The sequence below is a fragment of the Syngnathus floridae genome, chromosome 20 (assembly GCF_059516105.1).
Source record: "Syngnathus floridae isolate MCC-2025c chromosome 20, RoL_Sflo_1.0, whole genome shotgun sequence".
In the NCBI taxonomy this organism is placed as follows: domain Eukaryota; kingdom Metazoa; phylum Chordata; class Actinopteri; order Syngnathiformes; family Syngnathidae; genus Syngnathus; species Syngnathus floridae.
Window position 1 is genome coordinate 6,603,844 of NC_142432.1, and position 18,166 is coordinate 6,622,009.

General features: G+C 50.2%; 2 protein-coding genes across 7 annotated transcripts; one reads left to right on the forward strand and one right to left on the reverse strand.

The window, feature by feature from the left end:
- Positions 1-3,349: 3,349 nt before the first annotated feature.
- Positions 3,350-15,689, reverse strand: cyribb (CYFIP related Rac1 interactor Bb). Of its 5 annotated transcripts, none has more exons than XM_088363813.1 (13): positions 15,372-15,688; positions 13,158-13,219; positions 9,810-9,890; positions 9,394-9,515; positions 9,185-9,290; positions 8,351-8,490; positions 8,014-8,091; positions 7,806-7,922; positions 7,640-7,719; positions 7,440-7,566; positions 7,311-7,381; positions 4,075-4,185; positions 3,350-3,994 (listed from the first exon to the last, which is right to left on the reverse strand). In XM_088363813.1, exons 3-13 carry the CDS (start codon positions 9,880-9,882, stop codon positions 3,934-3,936), a joined length of 1,086 nt encoding a protein of 361 aa, XP_088219939.1. In that variant the 5' UTR covers positions 9,883-9,890; positions 13,158-13,219; positions 15,372-15,688; the 3' UTR covers positions 3,350-3,933. The 5 variants fall into 5 exon arrangements, with proteins under 5 accessions (XP_088219939.1, XP_088219938.1, XP_088219940.1 ...); XM_088363812.1 differs by having other exon boundaries at positions 9,810-9,893; positions 15,372-15,687; XM_088363814.1 differs by lacking the exon at positions 13,158-13,219 and having other exon boundaries at positions 15,372-15,689.
- eef1a1l3 (eukaryotic translation elongation factor 1 alpha 1, like 3) lies at positions 15,285-18,139 on the forward strand. Of its 2 annotated transcripts, XM_088363811.1 has the most exons (8): positions 15,285-15,514; positions 16,149-16,293; positions 16,359-16,538; positions 16,609-16,905; positions 17,003-17,153; positions 17,232-17,488; positions 17,592-17,826; positions 17,898-18,139. In XM_088363811.1, the coding sequence occupies exons 1-8, from the start codon at positions 15,300-15,302 to the stop codon at positions 17,987-17,989; spliced, it is 1,572 nt and encodes a 523-aa protein (XP_088219937.1). In that variant the 5' UTR covers positions 15,285-15,299; the 3' UTR covers positions 17,990-18,139. The 2 variants fall into 2 exon arrangements, with proteins under 2 accessions (XP_088219937.1, XP_088219936.1); XM_088363810.1 differs by lacking the exon at positions 15,285-15,514 and having other exon boundaries at positions 16,076-16,293.
- Positions 18,140-18,166: the final 27 nt, after the last annotated feature.

Consider the following 18,166-nt stretch of genomic DNA (forward strand, 5'->3'; position numbering starts at 1 on the left):
TTTTTCTCTCCAAGGCGTCTTCTTCTCGGCCTACCTTGCGATTAGTTCCAAAGTCGTACCCACCGAAAAAAAAACTATCTGGTAAGTGAGACAGTGGCTAAGTGAGATGATTATTCAGTTGAGACATTAACAAGCCGGCAGTGCACGAGCATCCTTGAAGTCTTGCGAAATATCTGTGGAGGCAGACATTTATTTAATTTATTTATTTTCCTGCCACGGTTGTCTTGCATCGCTGATTTTGTGAAGTGGCAGAGTTCATAAAGCTAAGTACAAGATGGCTCAAGTACCAGGTGGATAAAAAGGATGTCATGCTGCCAAGACCCAGGCGGCACAAGCACTACTTTTTTATCAAAATCAAACTGGTAGTGGGGGGGCTTTGGGTTATTTTTCCACACAAGCGCGGCAACCTACTTTCACTTTTTATTCGTCAGGCTGTCAATCAGTCAGTCAGGAATTGGGGCGTCGCTCCCTCGGCCCACAGCTGCTGGCCCTCAATCAAATAAAGGTGTCTGCTTCTCGTGATGGCCATGTTATTGACACGCCGTGGTGGGAGGGGGAGGGGAGGGAGGGGTCGAAGGGGCTCTCCCTCCGCGACCCTTGAACGTGCAAATTCAGAGTCACGGCGGCAACTACCGAGTTCAACGGCGTTAATGTTTGAGCCATGCGTTCCGCGAATACCTCGTCAGCCTTTTGGGAAGACTACTGATCAGTGGGGCTCAAATATTTTGAGGAGAGTAATGTGTAACAGTTTTTTGTGAAGACCGTCAATCATTAGCTGGTGGCCTGCTTCCCCTTTTGATCTTGTTTTTTTGCCTGGTCACGCTGACCCGCCTGCATCACGGCACCATTTGAACCATCGACGCCAAAGCCAGAAAGCCTTTCTGGGCATTTGACGCCGCCCTGCTGGTCAACAAACATAGTGCAATTTGGGAATGCCCATGCAGCCTTTCTTCCATTTTGAAGTAAGTCTGAGTGACTGGCGAGCTGCCGGGCAGGCGCCGAAGCTTTTAACTACGCCGATGAGATGCTTGAGTCCCTTTACTCATTTGCTCGAAACGTCGGCCAGACGCTGAGCAGATGTTGGCAATTTGTGAAGAATAGCAAGTGGTAAAAAAAAGAGCTGATTGATTGGGGCGGGCCTGCCATCGGATTTAATGTGAGTGTGATTAACTAATGGCCTAATCTCGTGGATGGATCACGTGGCGGCCGGCGGCACAAAACAAATACTCGGCCGGGGTTCTTTCAGCAGGCAGACGGAGAGTCTTGAGGATGGAGGACTGGAGCGGAGGGGGGTCAATAGGGGCAAAATACAATATACAGCACATAAGTTTACATGTCTGAAAAGGAGTGGGAAGAAGTAGGATTTATTTAATCCCACCCCCTATCCAATTTGAAACTGAACATTTTTAGTTACCTATAGCAAAGTTTTTACTTTTACTTTCACGTGTAGTATTTAATATGATCATTCCATTTGATATATTCATCTATGATTACATCAAGAAATTTGATTTTTTGGATTCTTTCAATTATCCATTTGTATTCATTTATTTGTATTTGAGCGTCAGTTAGTTTGCGACATTTACCCAAAAAGTTTGGTTTTACTTAAATTAAGTGTGAATTTTTAGACTCAAACCATGTTTTCACTTTTTTTCATTTCCATATTCATTAAATTTAAAACTTCTTCTAGATTTCCCCCTTAGCAATTTATTTGTATCGTCAGCCAAAAATAAAATGTTTAATAACTTTGAAACATTACATAGGTCATTGAGGTAAAGATTGAACAATTTGGAGCCCAATACTGACCCCTGGGGGGCACCGCAAGAAATGTTTAAACATGAAGATGTGTACGTACTTCAATTGCTTGTTAATTAGTTGGCCGGTTAGGTCCACCAAATTGTACGAGTAAGACGATTGCCGCATTAAGGCCTCGTTAGTGGTCTTGACTATAATGGTTTAACCGGAACCGAGACAGGTGGAACGCATGTTCCCAGATCGCTCTGGTAAAGTGGGCGGCCGAGCTGAGCGACGCCCTCCAAACTGACGGTTGGGGAGCAGCTGGACGTCAGCTGCTCGCCATACATCATCATGCTAACAGTCAACACTCGGCCGATAAAAAAAAGGGGCACCCGGCAAGAACTGCAAAACAAAAATGTCAAAAAAATGACTGAGGGGGGGGTAAGCCAATGTCACAATGGAGTCCGGGGCTGAAATCAAAGGCGTGCTGCCAAAAGCAGAGCACCAGGGACAAAGTGGCTCGTGTTTGGACTGGAGCCCAGTCAAAAGCCAGAAGGTCTTTGGGCTACTTAGGGTGTGTGTGTATGTGTGTGTGTGTGTGGGGGGGGGGGGGGGCAACGGTTCCGTAACACCCCTACATGAGCTCTTGTCATGTTTGAGGCCCGCGGGCAGAATGTGTTTCTTCTAAAAGCAAAGAGTCCACCAGGAGAAGACCCCCAAAAGCATTGCTGTTTATCCCTCTACGGGGGCCTCTCTGCAAAGCTCTTGTGCATAGACGGAAACTGATGTGGTCTGGTTGTCGTGGAAACCAGGTGAGAACATGCGGCGTGTGCGTGGCGGCCGGGTGGATGACGCGCTTCGTTCCGTGACGTGCGGCCAGAGGCGAGAGGCCAACTGACGGGGGCACTGATGCTGACATCATCAAGGACAGAGAAAAAAGCCAAACACGGCACCTTTTCAGTGGATGAAAAACAATCCAACCAATTTGTTGTATTTTAATTGTATTCAATTCATTCAATGATCAATTAATGAATTGGATAAAAAAAAAATGTTGCTGGTCTTATTTGACTCCTCAGGCCTCCTCTGACTTCTCAAACCTGCTTGTGCAGTTCTTGTTCAGTGGCGCCCCCTAACGGCTGCATTGTCGGCACTTTACAAGGAATCATTTTGACTGAAAACTTTTTCCACTATTCACGCACTTTTCAGGCCTGGCTGGAACTGTTGGCGTCCGCCTCAGCATTACGACAACGCCCCGTACGACGCCCGGTCTACATCAAAACAGTGACACACCCGACGGGCCGCGACGGTCGGGGCACAATGGGTTGAAAACGTGACGACCGCACCTGATGATGGAGGCGGGATATAAAAGTTTGTGAAGCGGCAAACAAGAAAACAGTTGGTTGACGTGGACCACAACAACGGCAACAACAGTCGCTCTTCTGTGGACCGAGATAAAGGGCGAGCGAAGGCCTGTTTCTTCACAAGTCAAGAGGACGAAGTCTCCCCATTTAGATGTCGCAGGGGGCCCCGCCCCACCACGTCCTACCGGCCAAAACAAACACACGAGCGAGCTGTTAACGTCTACCACGTTTATTTTTTTGTTAACACTCATTCTCATCCACGGACAGTTTCCAGAACAAAATACGGCAAAATCCACCCCGCAAATATAAAAACACAGGGAGGGACTTTGCGGTGGGTGAGAATAAGCGGATCGTCTGGGTGTGACCGTAGAGCAAAGGGCTGGCTACCCACCTCGATTAAAAAAACACTGTCGGCAAGCTCCCTCTAGTGGTGAGAAAACACACCTTAAATAGATTTAGGTTGCGCTGAACTTCTCCAAGTTTATGCATTTGACGTGAAACCATTTTTGTTCCACTACATCAATTGAGTGGCCATTGAGCTTGTCCACGACGCTCGTCGGTACGGCACTAATATTAGTAATTCCACGCAATGGATAAAGAAGACATGACTGCTGTTGTCTGCCTACGTGAAAAATTGTTGACGTGTGTTGAGCTCACCTCGGGCCTCCCCAGCCATGTGCGGGTGTGACAGCCTATTGCGGCGCGGCGCTAATCTGGTTAGGGATTTGCAAAAGTGCTGCGTCCACGCCGATGTGCGGATAGCCGACGCTGCTCCGGGGCCTTTGTCTGCAACATTTCGCGGGGGGGGGGTTGCCCCGGCGATGATGTCATCTCGGTGTCAGCAAACGAGGGGACAGGATGTACCGTGAGCGTCGCCAAGGAACGCAATGAATGCCGCGCTAAAAGTGAGGAAAAGGCCAGCAGTGAAGTCAGACTAACCTAGAAATACGCAACTCGAGATGGAATCTGTTGTACTCACCTGACGTACTTGGTAGGGAGCAGTGGAAAGTTAAAGTACGTTGATGCCAAACAGCTTTTGTTGAGGGCGTCTGTGGAAAGATTGATGATGTTGCGGGCCAGAGTGTAGAAGCTCAAAAAGAAAATGGAGAAAGAGTTTATTAAAATAAATAAGCTCTGCCTACAAGAATAGTAGACTTGTAAATAACAAATGTACCAGAAAAACACAATATCAATGTTAGAAGGTGGTGATCAAAGAACAGGACTCTTGTGACTACATTTCAGATTACGCTAGCTAGCTCGTATGATCGGACTTGGCGACCAATTTATCTGGCTCGGTGCCGGCCGGCCCCCGTGCACCATTCAGGGGTGAAATCCGAGTGGGGCAAATCTGATAGTGGGAGTCATAAATAGCTTTCATCTGCACACGGGAGCCCATCGTTTGCTTGCGTGGAGCTAAACATAAACACGTGGCCCGCTTGCCACAAACGACGAGCTGTCAAAGGGCGACCGGGCGCTTTTGGGCTTTTGCGCGCTTATTGGAGCCAAAAGCCGGTGGCCTGCTTTCTGCTAGGAGAGCGAGATCAAACAAATGCTTTCAGAGGCCTCCGAGGAAGACCAAAAAAAGAAAAGCTGACATGAGCTTTGGCTTGCGTGTTGGCAATAAATCACCCACTTAGGAAGTTTTCACCACCGGAGTGTGAAGAAAAGACAAACATGAACATTCAAACGCTCTCTTCCTCTTCTTGATGCCTTGTTAGCATCGCTAGCGCCGCTAATGGTTGAGGCTGCTAGCTTATCGCCGTGTTTTGGTTACTTGGACAATTAACGCTCTCGAGGCAACGCTCAAGACAACAAAATGAACACGAGCGCTATCAGCGTGTCGAGTGCAGAGACAAGAAAACGCGGGCGCATTATCACCAACGTGCAGCGACTTTTGGTGGGCACGACGGCTCCCGCGCAAGTGAGCGTTAGGCGCTATCTGCTTCGATTAGGCCGCCAGCAACCTAACCGTTGAGGGAAAAACAAACGGCAAGATTTCACCATTTCGGCCGCTCTTTGAGCTTTCCTGGCCTTTTTCTGCCACCGCTTGACTTAAGCGTGTTTCTTCCGGGCAGCTTGAGGCGAGCGCTTGTCAGCCAATCGCTCGTTGCTGCGACCTGGAGCATCTTGGCTCGCTACGCGCAACCAAGGGCACCTTGAAGAGGGCAAGATAAGCGTAGCATCCGATGAAGGATGTTGAGCAGCACCCATGAGACGGCGCCTCTGGGATTAAATGCAAATATTTGCCAGAGTGCCGGCGAAATGTCGGCTTCGGCGGATGTTAGCTGCTCAGGGGTCAAGGGTAGGGCCACTTGATGCATTAGAGGGCGGACGGCTACGACGGGCGGGCGGCCACCTGGCGCATCAGTCGCCGCCGTGAATTAAACATACGGCAGCATGCTGGAGAAGCCCCGCTGCATTATTTAGTAAAGAGGGGGGGGGGTGCTGATGGGGAAAAGGGGGAAGGGGCGGATGCGGCAATGTTGCCGGTAGGAAAAGACTGAAAGGCTGCAAATTAAAACAACCACTAGGCATAAAATTGATATACATTTTTGGGCTTTATTTTAATTCTGGGTCATTTAATATTGTAATTTTTTTTGTTCAATTATTTATTTTATTTTTTCATATTAACTTTTAATACGTATTTTGTGTCAAAGTTAGACTTTCATTCTATTTTTGATTCCATTTATTTAAAGGACTATTTGAATATTTTAATGTATTTTATATATTTAGTGCATATTAAGTGAATCATGAATAAAAGCAAACAAAATGTCTGTAAAAAGCTCCAGAAACAAAGGGAACATTGAGTTGAGTGGGTTTTTTTTTGAGGGGGGGGGCATTTAGAGGAAGTGTCAGTCAAGTGTGGCAACACTTTCACTGACTCGGACTTCCTGGAGAGGCCCTCAGACAAACGGACGGACCACCGTTGAACACCCCCCCCCCCCCTCCCTCCACGAGAGCCGTTATTCTTTTGACATGTGCTGATTAACTAAGACTCCCCGATTAAAGAAACGTGCAAAGGGAAGTTGGATTGGGGGGGGGGGGGGGGAATGGGGGGCACATCTGTGGGAAAGTGGTTTCGGGGCAGGGGTGGGTGATGACAGTTGTGTTTCCGAGAAAAGCCAACTAACCCCCCCCTACCAGCACCCAGATGAGCCAAGGTCGATGTGGAGCGGGACAGCACCGACATTTTTTTTTCAAGTGTGAGTATGTGTGCACGCATTAGTGGAGGGATGCTGCAGTGGGCCACGCCCATCCACATTTCTTCAGAGGAGGACAAACAGGGAACAAACAACATGCCTAAAAAATAGCCACTTGAAATTAACAACCACAAAAACTACCAAATGCTAAATTCCAACATTATTTTTTCCCTTGTGGAGACTCAATAACACAAAATCTCAAACAAGACTGGTAGAAAAACAAGCATTCCACCTTTTAATTCCTCCATTGACTTACAATCTCACTTTTCACTTGCAGTTTTTTTTTTTTTGCACAAATCACAGTTTTAAAAGTCAGCAAAAAATTAAAAAAATAAAACACAACCATGAAAATAAAGGACATTCTGCACAATTTTATACCTGTATAAAAATATATCAACCAAAACAGTATTCTACTCTTCAATGTGATTGCCACAAGTACCATTTGGACGAGAGACAGCAGATTTGTTTTTTCGCACACGCACGACACAGCAGACAAGCTCAACCCAAACAGATCTTCAACTTATTAAATAGACACACAACCTGAATCAAGGTCATCATGCGGAGAACGTCGTCTTAAATAACAAAACAAAGCAAAATACTTCTCTATATTTCTCTCTCTTTTAAATCAAGCTCAAGTCCAAGCGCCCATCCCTCGAAAAGAGGGGAATTAAGTTTTAAGGAGCCGCAACGCTCGCGCCAGCTGCCACTCACGTCGGAGTTCGGCGCTGGAGACAGCAGTAGCAATTTGCAATAAGCAAAAGAGGGCCGGGCTGCTCTTCTTCTTTTTGGAAAAGAAGGGGAACAAAAGGACATTCCAGCAAGCAGGACACTGAGCGGCGGCAGAAAGAGCAGCTGACCGCTACTGCAGCATCAGCTTGATGCTCTTGTTAGTAGACTCGTCGTTTAGATGCTTGGTGGTATACCTGAGAGGATTCAAAATGACACAAGGTGAGTCCTGGACTACTTTTGTGGGCGTGGCATCTACAGGTCATCTTGTGAGGTCTTGAGACTTTACCTGAGAGCGTTGAGGAGACCATCCACGGTGTTGGGCGGTTGCTCCTTCAGCACTTTGATGCAACCTTTCATCTGCGGGCCAGCTAGCGTTAGCATCAGTATTAGCGCCGCGCCGCGCTGGCGTACTCACGTCAATCTTTGAGGACTTGGCGAAGGCTCCGACGGGATGGACGTAGTCGTACAGGATGATGACGCCCACCATCACCCGCAGGCAGAAGGACACCGTGTCCTCACTGGCGAAGCGGCTGCGATATTCCCTGCCGACGCACGCAAAACACGCTGGGGTCAGCTTTCAGGTCATGTGTCCGGAGTTGTGGTAGTTTGACTCACGGCGTTTCCAGCATGACTTTGCAGATGCTGGCCATGGTGCTCAGGCAGTCGGTGGTGTTCTCGATAGGGAGGTTCTTGTTCTACACGCGGGAGCACAAAGCCAGCCAGGAAATGAATGCCTGGTGAGTATTTTGTCCGGAGAGGGCTTCCTCTCGCGCCCACTCACCTCCGACACGAACCTGGTGGTGCCGTCGCTTAAGGTCTTGAGCATGGGCGTGGCGTCGGCGTAGAAGAGCGAGATCCGATTAGCCAGCTCGTTGTTGACTTCGTTCTCACCCTCGGCCTTCCGCAGCATTCGAGCGAGAGAAAATTATAATAATTATGAAGTGTTGAAAGAAAAGTTAAAAATTTGATGCTGCTCGGGTGTGGCTTACGGGGACGTTGTTGATGCGCATGCGACTGAGGGTTCGCCTGTAATAGCTGAAGTCGTTCTGAATGGCAGGAGTGGTCATCTGCAAGGATCACAACACAATAATCACAATCATTCCTGGAATCTTAATGGGACTGGATCACTCTTCAGATGAGCAAATCCCACTTGAGCCGAGAGACGGGCGGACGCTCAAAGTGGGTCAGAAGTCGGTGACGGGTGGGCTCGCCGTGCCACTTAGCACGCACGGCAGCTAATTGGGAAGTCGCAATAAAATTGCCCTGGTTGTTCAAGCAGGCCGAGCAGCGTCTGTCCAAACATCTCTCGACAACATTTGTTGTTACCTTGAGTTCATCAAAGCGCAGCGTGAAGTGCAGGATCTCGGCAAACTGCTTGGCGAGCGCCTGCTCCCGCTCTAGGTGCTGCGTGGGGTCGTCGTACGTCTCGTTGGTCAGAGCGCGCAGCAAGCTGTGCAGTGCCGCCTCTGCGTAGAAGAACAAAAAAAAAAAAACCAACAATGTACAGTCCGTCATTTCAGTTTGATGCGCTCCTCCTGGTAACCATAGTAACCACGTTGGATGTCTCTACTGGCTGAATTGTCAAATTTTGCTACGTGCAATGTGTTTTGACATTTTCATTCATCCTCAGCAAACAACCACTACAAAAAAAATTATCTGATTTGTTTTGGGAAGCCCTCGAATGATTTGTTTTGAAAGCAAGTGAAGTGGCCAGCGTTACTAGAGCAGCGGTGATGCCCAAAGTGCCTCAGGGCCGCTGACAGGAAGGGAGGGGGGAGGGGCAGGGGTTCCCCCACTCAGATGCAGATGAGACATGGCACTAATTATCTCGCTGACACAAAGCGAAAGGGGTGTGGGTGGGTGGAGCACGATGGCAGAGGAAATATAGGAGCAGGATTACACTCATTGTAGTAATGAACCGCCCCTCCCCCCCCCGCATCGGGCTGGGGGTGCTTCCGAGGTCAAGCCTAAAGTCAAGGCAGCGAAATGGAGCGGTGTCCTACTCAGTTACATAACGGGTGCCGGGCTGTTGCCGTGCCAACCCCCCCTCCCCTTTTGAATCCATGCTCATTAAAGTCCACATCATGTTTACATACATGCAAAACATTAAGGCCATTAAGGTCAAGGCGCTTCTCAGAGCTTCAACGTTTGATACCGCACCTAATCTCTGGGAGAACTCGTAGAACTTTTTGAGCCTGCCCACCAGGGGGACCACCGCCGCCCAGGCCTGCTCCTGGAGCGCCTCATCGTTGGGGTTCTGGATGGCCTAGAAAGGGAAAAATAAAAAAGAAAGCATCAATGGAATGATTGACAGCCATCTTGGATTTTTGGATTGGTGACTGAGGAGGAAGAGTGGCTTTGAGGCGCACCTCTCTGATCTCGCAGCCGGCACCGTTGTAGGCCTGCAGCTCGTCCAGGATGGCTTCGGCGTCCTTCAGTACCACGTCCACCTGCTGCCACACGTGGCGTTCGCCCTCCGTGGGCATCGCATCTGCAAGCAAAGCCAAAAATTACCTTTGCAGGAAGGCAACGGGATGGAATCTGACGGCTGTGTGAAAATTCCACAGTGGCAGGATTATTTTGGGGGGCCCGAGGCAAGCAAAGCTGCAGTTATCTATTTGAGGACGCCTATTGATATTCCGCACGCACATGCGCATGAAACTGCCAGGTGGGGTGAAAGTGCCTCCAGGTAGAGGAGACGAGCTGGCCGAGTTGAGAACACCATGCTAACGTATTCGGGCGATCGATATCAGGCGGGGAGGGGCGGGGCCTTGCCGACACTCACTTTCGAAATCCAGAAAGAAATTGGGCTCCTGTTCCAGGTCGGTGCAGGTTAGCACCTTCAGCAGGTTCCCCATCTTGGCACCTGCTGGAGAAGAAGACGAATCAATAAGTGACTCCACAGCGGCAGCGTGGTGAGGCGGGGCACCAAAATGCCGCCCACACTTGTGCGCTTGGGGAACCCCGATGCTCCTCAGTGCCCCCCCTTAAAAAAAACACTTCCCGCACATGCTCTCCTGTCTACCAGATGTCAAGCCAAAAAAAAAAGTCCAAAAATAAACCGAGTTGGAGTCGTTTTGCGCTTTGCTCAATTTCTACCCAGCAACCGTTTGATTTGGGATCAGCGAGGGGAACGCATTCCATCATAAACTAGGCGGCCATTTTCTAAATTTAACAAGCTTGTATGTTTTGACAAACGTCAACTTGGTGGTCATCAAAAGCCAGGGTGGGCAAAGAGTTGAATTTTGATTTTGCTTGTCTTGAGAAAAATAGTCTACTCAGCAAATTTAGACATTTAAAAATGTAGACAGGAAAAAAACATTCCCCTCAATCAACCGAGGCCTTTTGTTGAATTTTTTTTTGTCATCTGAATAACCTCATACCATTTTGCCTTTGCCAACAAACAGACTGACTTGAACATGCTGCCTAAGTGCTGCCTAAGTGACATTTGAGTGCTGCGTAGCTTAGCGTTAAAACAAACGCGCAGACGTCAGCGACGCTCGGCGCAACGCAAAGTGACAGGCGCCCGAGACTCCTCGAAAGCAGACGACCGTTTGTAGCGAGGAGCTGCGCTCGTCTCCATCATTGGTGGAGACGCGTTTGACACCTCAGAGGACATTTTGGCCTCAGAGAGACGAGCGGCAGGTGAAAAGTGGCGACGCAGGTGAAGTTGAAAGACGACCAAGTGCAAAGTCAGCAGAGTTAAAATGCATGAGATGCAGATAAGTGCGTCTATCAGCCCAAAGTCGGCAGGACCGAATGTGGACGAGCTCAAGACAAACTGGGTCAAGTCTGCCTGGCAACAAGTGATGCCCCTCAATTGCACCACCACCTGCAAAGCCCCACCTGCCCCCACCAGTCCCCCCCCTTCTGAGCTGGGCCACTAATGCAACTTGAATGAGCCCCCATCCGGCCCCCCCACACCTGACGCAGCCTCACAAGGCCCGTCGGGGGCGAGGTCATCGACTGGCAATCACCGTGGAGGGGATTGGGTGGGGTGGGGGATCGTCCACGGTCCTCTAGCACCACCTATTGTGGGCCCGCCGCCACCCCCAGAAAGGAGGTCATGTGACGGGCAGGGATTTGCGTGGCCCACTTTTTAAGTTCACCAGAGGATCTCAGAAGAAGCACAAATTGTAGATTTTGGACCTCTTTCAGGTCTAATCTTCCCCCTCCCACCCTGAGAGTTTTTTAGGGGGATCTGGATGATGTCTAGCATTAATTCCACAGCGGCTGAATAGCCGTCGTAGTAAGCGTGCATGACTTGGGTAGTGGGCACCTTCGTGTTGTTGTTTTGAACCCCCACTGAGCAATTGCGTGCTCTGAGGGAGGAGTAGGAGGAGGGTGGGGGTGACTGCCTCCAAAGCCAGGGGGGCAGAATGTGACAAGCGGGAGCCCGCGCAGCTCTCCCATTGGCTGGGGCCGATCTAGCCGACAGTTCGCTGTATCCATGGAGCCGCGCTAAAATTTTGGGTTCCGCTGTGAACACTGCGGCAGCCAATGAGAGGGTGGCGGCTTAGCGTAGTAGTGGGAAGGACTTGTTGAGAGCGCTGTCAATATGTGAACATGCATGAGCTCATGCAGCCAAAAATCAGGTGCAGTATTTTGCTTAAATGTTTTACTCAGTGATTAGAAGAAAGTCAAACTCAATATTATTATTCTTCCTGATATTTAAAGTTTGGATGAAGACACGTGGGGGACAGGAGAGGATGCAACAAGAGATGGGCATGAAAAATGACAAGAAAATAGCAGCTAGCTTGTATTTATCTTGAAGGCCACGCCCAATGCAGCATCTTGACCTCAGCGTGGCATCGCCTTGCACTCTGCGTGGCCGCCGTTGCCTGAGGCGGGGCGGCGCTGAAATGGAGCACTGCGACAAAGCGCCGGCAAAGCAGACGCGGGTGGGGGGAGGTGTGTGTGGGGGGGGCAGAGAGTGCTGACATTCCACTACTGAATTGCAGCATGAGGATCCACGTGGTCCCATTACAAAAACAAGAGTGGAACCCGCGGCGGCTTCAGCACCCCCCGAGCTTGGCGTAGCCCCCATGGAGAAAATGCATGTTAGCATTATTAATGTTAGTTTGGAAATCAAATCTCCGTTTGTGGGTGCGGCGCGTCACACTGCAGCATGGGCAGCTTTCAACTTGACCCAGATTCTCCGGTGACACGCCACATCGCATTAGCCCGCTCAGCCGGAGCCCGACCTCGCTGACAGCGGCCTGGGTCCACACACACAAACAAAAAATGGAGGCGTGCTTCCCCGTTGGGGTTGGTGTGAGCCCCCCCCCCATTCACCAGACTCCCGCTCAGCTGACTAAAATGGCTTGGAGGGGCGAGGGGGGCGGGGTTTGTTTTGAACTCAATTACCTCGTGGCCACGCCTATGCAAAATGTACCAAAACAAAACAAGAATGACGAAGACGAGGACGGAATCAGCAGCTGAGCTCGCCATGGCAACCGCACGGGCAGGCATGCTTTTGGGTCGGCACCTGCCCAAATTTGGAAACCATGGCAACAGGGACACGCAGCAAGAAAAAGCGTGCAAGCTGTGTGCTTGACAAGCAAACTGACAAAAAAAGACCACAAATGGAAGGCAGCCCACGTGGAGCGCCAGCAACTGCGTCTTGCCCTTGATGGTCCTCCAACTCCCCCTTCAAGATGTTGGGGGATCATTCAAGAGGGCATATTGACTCACTGTCTGGCTGAGATGATCTGAGCATCCCCCCCCCCCAGGGATGCATCTACTCACGCACCATCCATCATTACTTGACCGATTGCCTCAAGAACAAGCTGAACTGGGGCTCATTTGCATACACACAATTCTTATTACAAAAAATAAAGCTTGGTTGAAATTGGGTTGTTTTTCCACTCCGAGTGAATTTTGGGTGGGGCACAACGGCGGGTTTGTACGAGGCGGTTGGCTGACCGATGATGGGAAGCGCCAAAAACTGCAGTTGCGATTCGTGAGAGCGCCGCGCCATCTGCCGGACAAAAGCCAAAGCGCGCGGCTGCTTTTTGGCTTGACGTGCAGCAACCACTCTATGAGAGGAGTGCGCCCTCTGGTGGTGACGGGCTGAGTTTGTGGCGCACGGGAGGGAGGGGGGGTTATCCCAAACTGGAGTTTGTGGGCGCACCTGCTGGCAAGGTCGCAGCCGGCGGCTGGCCTCCGGTCCCGGCGGTCCGGCAAGCTCTTCTCCTGGCAACGACATGACGCAAGAAGGTCACTGCATGATGTTGCCTTGCAAGCATTATTTAGCCACATGCATGGCTGCAAACGGGCGCCCACGCACACAAAACACTTCCTGTTATGCAACACTTCCTCTGATTCACTTCCCATTTCGACAACAGTCCATCGGCCAGCGTGGGGCCTCATTTTCTGAAAGGATCGATACGAAACAACCAAACAAGATGCAACATTTGTGCTTTGGGGGTTACAGTGCAACATGGGGGTGGTTCTCCAATTTTTAAGAACCAATGCTACCCGAAAAAACAAACAACAAAGCTCTGCAAGTAGCACCAACATGAGAGCGCCGAGGACACAAGTCAAAGATTATGAAACGGCTTGCCATTCAACAGCATGAGCAAGTGTTTCGAAACATTTGACTGCTAGTCTATGCTTGCTATTTACAAACATTTTAACATCCACACTGTGCTTCAAATACAGAAACAGAAAAAGACTTGACTCTGGTTTCTCTCATCCGCCATTTGAAGCAGGGGAGGCTTTTTTCTTCTCAACTCAAGCCAGGCTGGTCCACGTCATGGTCGGCTCTGCGATGCTCGTTCACAGACAAGAGCAGACATGCCGGCAGAGCGAGAGAGCGAGACGCAGGAGGCAAGAATTCCATTCCGTAAAAGTCGACACGCACGCGCGCACGCACGTCTGGCGGATGCTCAAATGGAGCCGACGGCCTTAAGCTTGATGGCGAGAAATGCAGAGAGGAGCGCGATCGATCGGGCACTCCTCCGCAGCGATCGAATGGGAACGCAAGCGACCTTCCGTGAGTGCAGCGCGTTGCTCCACCACCGCTGCAAACAACTAATTGCTCTACTCACTTTTTTTTTTTGCGGATGGGGTTTTCCTTTTCAACGAGAAAGCGTGAGGGGCAGGTGGTTTCTCGCAAGTGGCGTGGCGGCTAATCATGTTAATTATTCATCGGTTTTCCGTGCTCTCACGTTCAGTCGTTCCCAGGCCGCCGGAGCGTCGCGCCTGACCCAACGCACAAGCATCACGCCATACGGCGCAGCCATTGGAGTAGGCAACCCTCGCAAAGTTTTGACACTTGCCTCCCAAAGATGCAATTAGACTGACATTTTATTGTCAATTTGGTACAATGCACTTTTTCCCCACAATGCAAATTTTTGTGGCACCAGTACTTGGTATCGATGAGTGCTCAAGACTGAATACCTGTGCTGGGGGTCGAGGAGTATCAAATATCTCTAGTGAATGAATGGATGCATCATTCCACTTTGGAGGCTCCACCATATCTAGTACAATAAGAGCATAGACGATCCGAGCTGAGGAACATTTCGCAAGGTGCTTGCAATCGAATGTCACAACTTCCTGATGAATATTTCAGGGTCATGCACAAATCTTTTGCGAGGAAATGAAGCATTCAGAGCCTTGCCGTTTACCAATGTTTTCACTTTGCCCAGCATTGATTTGTTTTGCACATAACACACAAGAAGTCCCAAACACATCCTGCAGATTATCTCATTTCAGCTCCATTATGAGTACGCTTGATTAGCTATGCAGCCAAGCCCACGTCTGAAGAGGAAATATAATATATCAGCTGTCAGCCACATCTCTCACTCACTCACAGCAACATTATTTCCAGCCTTTGCTAAGAACGTGCCAAAGGTCAGGCCAAGCAGATGTTACGTATATGATCGGAACTATACTGTCAGATATGTGTCAGCGATAAGCATGAGCAGAAAAGTGCAAAAGGAACAGCAGGGGCTAATCCATAAGCATACGGTTGAGTTTCCAAGTGTAATCTCCAAACGATTACCGGGGTTATTTTGCAGGCTGCAAAAGAAAACCGGCTCAATGCTCTCTGTCACGTGTTGCACTGTGTCGGGGACGAGGCAATAAACCCCAAAGAAAAAGGAAGAGGAATTGAAACCTGAGCACGAGAAGTTGGTCAAAGAGGGGCTGAATGAAAACACTCGTTTTCTTGCTGGCTGCGTTCAGGGAGGAGGATGTCGCCCAGCCATCCACCGCTCGTGATTCATCATTTCTCTCCCCCGCGGCTATCAAATCGCGCAAAAGCCAATGAATGGCAACTGGTGGCCAGGCGAGGCCCCAAGGAACGCCAACAACATCTCAAGCGGGCATTTTCAAGCCTTACCTTGTCGCCGGCGGCGGGGGGCGGCTGGACGGCACGCTTCAGACCAGAACACGAAGAAGACGGAAAAAGAAGAGGACGAAGCAGGACGAGGAGGGGGAGACGGAGAAGAAGAAAATCCCGTCCGCTCCTACGCGAGCGCCAAGGTAGAAGAAAAGCGATTCGCCGTTTCCGGGTTGGTGATTCGACGTCATCGGAGGAGGGGGGCTCGTTTTGGTCAAGTTAGCGTCGCGAAGGGGTGGGCGCGTGGAGTCTACAGCATAAACCCCGCCTCCTGCGTGCCCTCACCGCCACCCCCTACTGGCCAATTCTCCTTCCCATGTCCGATTATTAGCCTCATGCGAAGGTTCATCTCTGCTCTTCAAACCACAACAAAAAGCCTCACTCAAGGCGCCGAAGTGTCCTTCAGCATGAGACCAGTCTAAAATGTAGTTAACCCGAGACGGCGCTGTCGTGACCTTGAGAGTAGAGAGGTTTACATGGTGTGCGTTTGAAAATAAAGCAAAAACATGCAAATGAATGAATCAAAACAAATAGTAACAAATCAATACGAAATAATTCATATACGCATTCCCGACTATTTCTGTCCCACGTTAATTGCTCGTATACTGCTTTACTTCTGCAGCACTGAGTTATCTAAGGCCAATTGATTGCAACGGGGCTTCGCACCTGAGCCCAATAACGAGCGGCCCATAAAAACCTCTCTCGAGAGCGCCCGCACCCAAATGTCCAAAATCCACTCTGACCTTTAGAACAGACAAGCCTCTTTTCGTTTGCAAGCATGGCCAAGGAGATGGCTCACGTCAACTTGGTGGTCATCGGCCACGTGGACAGCGGCAAATCCACCACCACTGGCCACTTGCTCTACAAATGCGGTAGCGTGGACGAACGGAAGCTGGAAAAGTTTGAGAAAGCCGCGACACAGGTAGCCCCCGGGACTGCCCGCCTCCCTGAGATCGCACGTAAGTAACGGTGCTTTTCCTCGGATAGATGGGCAAGAGCTCGTTCAAGTTCGCGTGGGTGCTGGACAAGCTGAAGGCCGAGCGCGAGCGCGGCCTCACCATCGACATTTCGTTGCTCAAGTTCAACACGCGCAACTACTGCATGACCATCATCGACGCGCCCGGACACCGCGACTTTATCAAGAATATGATCACGGGCACCTCGCAGGTAGGGCGCGCGCATTCCTTTAGCCATGTCTGTTGGGGGGGAAAGCAAGCAAGAGAAATTTGCGTTGCAGGCGGACGTGGCGTTGCTGGTGGTGTCGGCGGCCAAGGGCGAATTTGAGGCGGGCGTGTCTCGAGGGGGACAGACGCGCGAGCACGCTCTGCTAGCGTACACATTGGGCGTCAAGCAGATGATCGTGTGCGTTAATAAGATGGATGCCACCGATCCGCCTTACTGCCAACAGCGCTTTAAGGAGGTGGCGCGCGCCGTCGCAGGTTTCCTCAGGAAGATCGGCTACGACCCCAACACCGTGCCCTTCGTGCCCATCTCCGGCTGGACCGGAGACAACATGATCAGACCCACGCAGAAAGTAACCAAAAGCCTTTTGCATGGAGACGAACGCGTTCAAGTCAGTGATTTGCAAACTTGGCACTACAGTTTGAACACTTAATTCGGTTTATTCCTAGATGGCTTGGTTCCAAGGCTGGAAAGCACGTCGCCGAGAAGGCAACTCGAGTGGTACGACTCTCCTGGAGGTGCTGGACTCCATTCAACTCCCTCCTCGTGCCCTCAATAAACCTTTGCGATTACCCCTACAAGACGTCTACAAGATAGGAGGTATAGTAAGATACTGAGGGGAGGAAAAACCTGACCAAAACCCAAGTTGTGGGCAACAAGGTGCTCATTTGTGTGCAGGTGTGGGGACGGTTCCAGTGGGAAAGATCGAGACTGGCATCTTGAAGCCGGGCATGACGTTGACCTTCTCGCCGGCCAAGGTGACAGCGGAGGTCAAGTCAATTGAGATGCATCACCAGGGTTTGGATGCAGCGCTACCGGGCCACAATGTGGGCTTCAACATTAAGAATGTGTCGGTCAAAAATCTGCGGCGCGGTGACGTCGCCGGCAATGCCCAACACGACCCCCCTTCTGATGTCAGCAGCTTTGAGGCTCAGGTTGGCACCACGATTATAAAACAACTTTAATGAAAAATACTTTTTTTGCATTCGTTAAAGCTGCTGGGTTAAAAATTATACCGACTGGTAAATGTCTCTTTAGGTGATCATCCTGAACCACCCGGGCCGGATCAAGGCAGGCTACTCTCCGGTGCTGGACTGCCACACAGCGCACGTGAGCTGCCGCTTCGCAGAGCTCAAGCAGAAGCTAGATCGACGCAAGGGCACCCTACTGGAAGAGCGCCCCCAGGTGCTGATCTCGGGGGACGCGGCCACTGTCAGGCTGGTGCCGGTCAAGCCCATGTGTGTGGAGAGCTTCTTCACATACCCGCCGCTTGGTACGTTAGCCTCAATTCGTTTCCAACTAGCTTTGACTCTCTGACTGCTCTGATGTTTGCGTTTGGTGCAGGTCGCTTTGCCGCCCGAGACTTGAAGCAAACGGTGGCTGTGGGTGTCATCAAGTCGGTGGAGAAGACACAAGGCTCCAAAGGGGCCAAATGATTTTGGCCTGCTTCAAATGTGACAAGACTTTCAGTTAAGCTTTAAGACGCATTTGTTGACTTTAAAAACTCTTGATTCCTTTGTTGCAAAAGAAGTTTCAGATATTTTGGTTCTGTTTTGAAATAAATAAAAACATTAAGTGGCCAAAAATTGTCTTGATTATTTGGGGTGCTGAAA

Bases quoted from the DNA above. Each gene is read 5' to 3' on its own strand.
- cyribb (XM_088363814.1), bottom strand. From the start codon at position 9,882: ATGGGGAACCTGCTGAAGGTGCTAACCTGCACCGACCTGGAACAGGAG. The intron at 9,291-9,393 runs GTGCGCCTCAAA...TTCCCTTTCTAG, and splicing joins CCGGCTGCGAGATCAGAGAG to GCCATCCAGAACCCCAACGA. The intron at 3,995-4,074 runs GTGAGTACAACA...CCTCACTTTTAG, and splicing joins CTCCCTACCAAGTACGTCAG to CGCGGCATTCATTGCGTTCC.
- eef1a1l3 (XM_088363811.1), top strand. From the start codon at position 15,300: ATGGCAACTGGTGGCCAGGCGAGGCCCCAAGGAACGCCAACAACATCT. The intron at 16,294-16,358 runs GTAGCCCCCGGG...TTCCTCGGATAG, and splicing joins TTGAGAAAGCCGCGACACAG to ATGGGCAAGAGCTCGTTCAA. The intron at 17,489-17,591 runs GTTGGCACCACG...ATGTCTCTTTAG, and splicing joins TCAGCAGCTTTGAGGCTCAG to GTGATCATCCTGAACCACCC.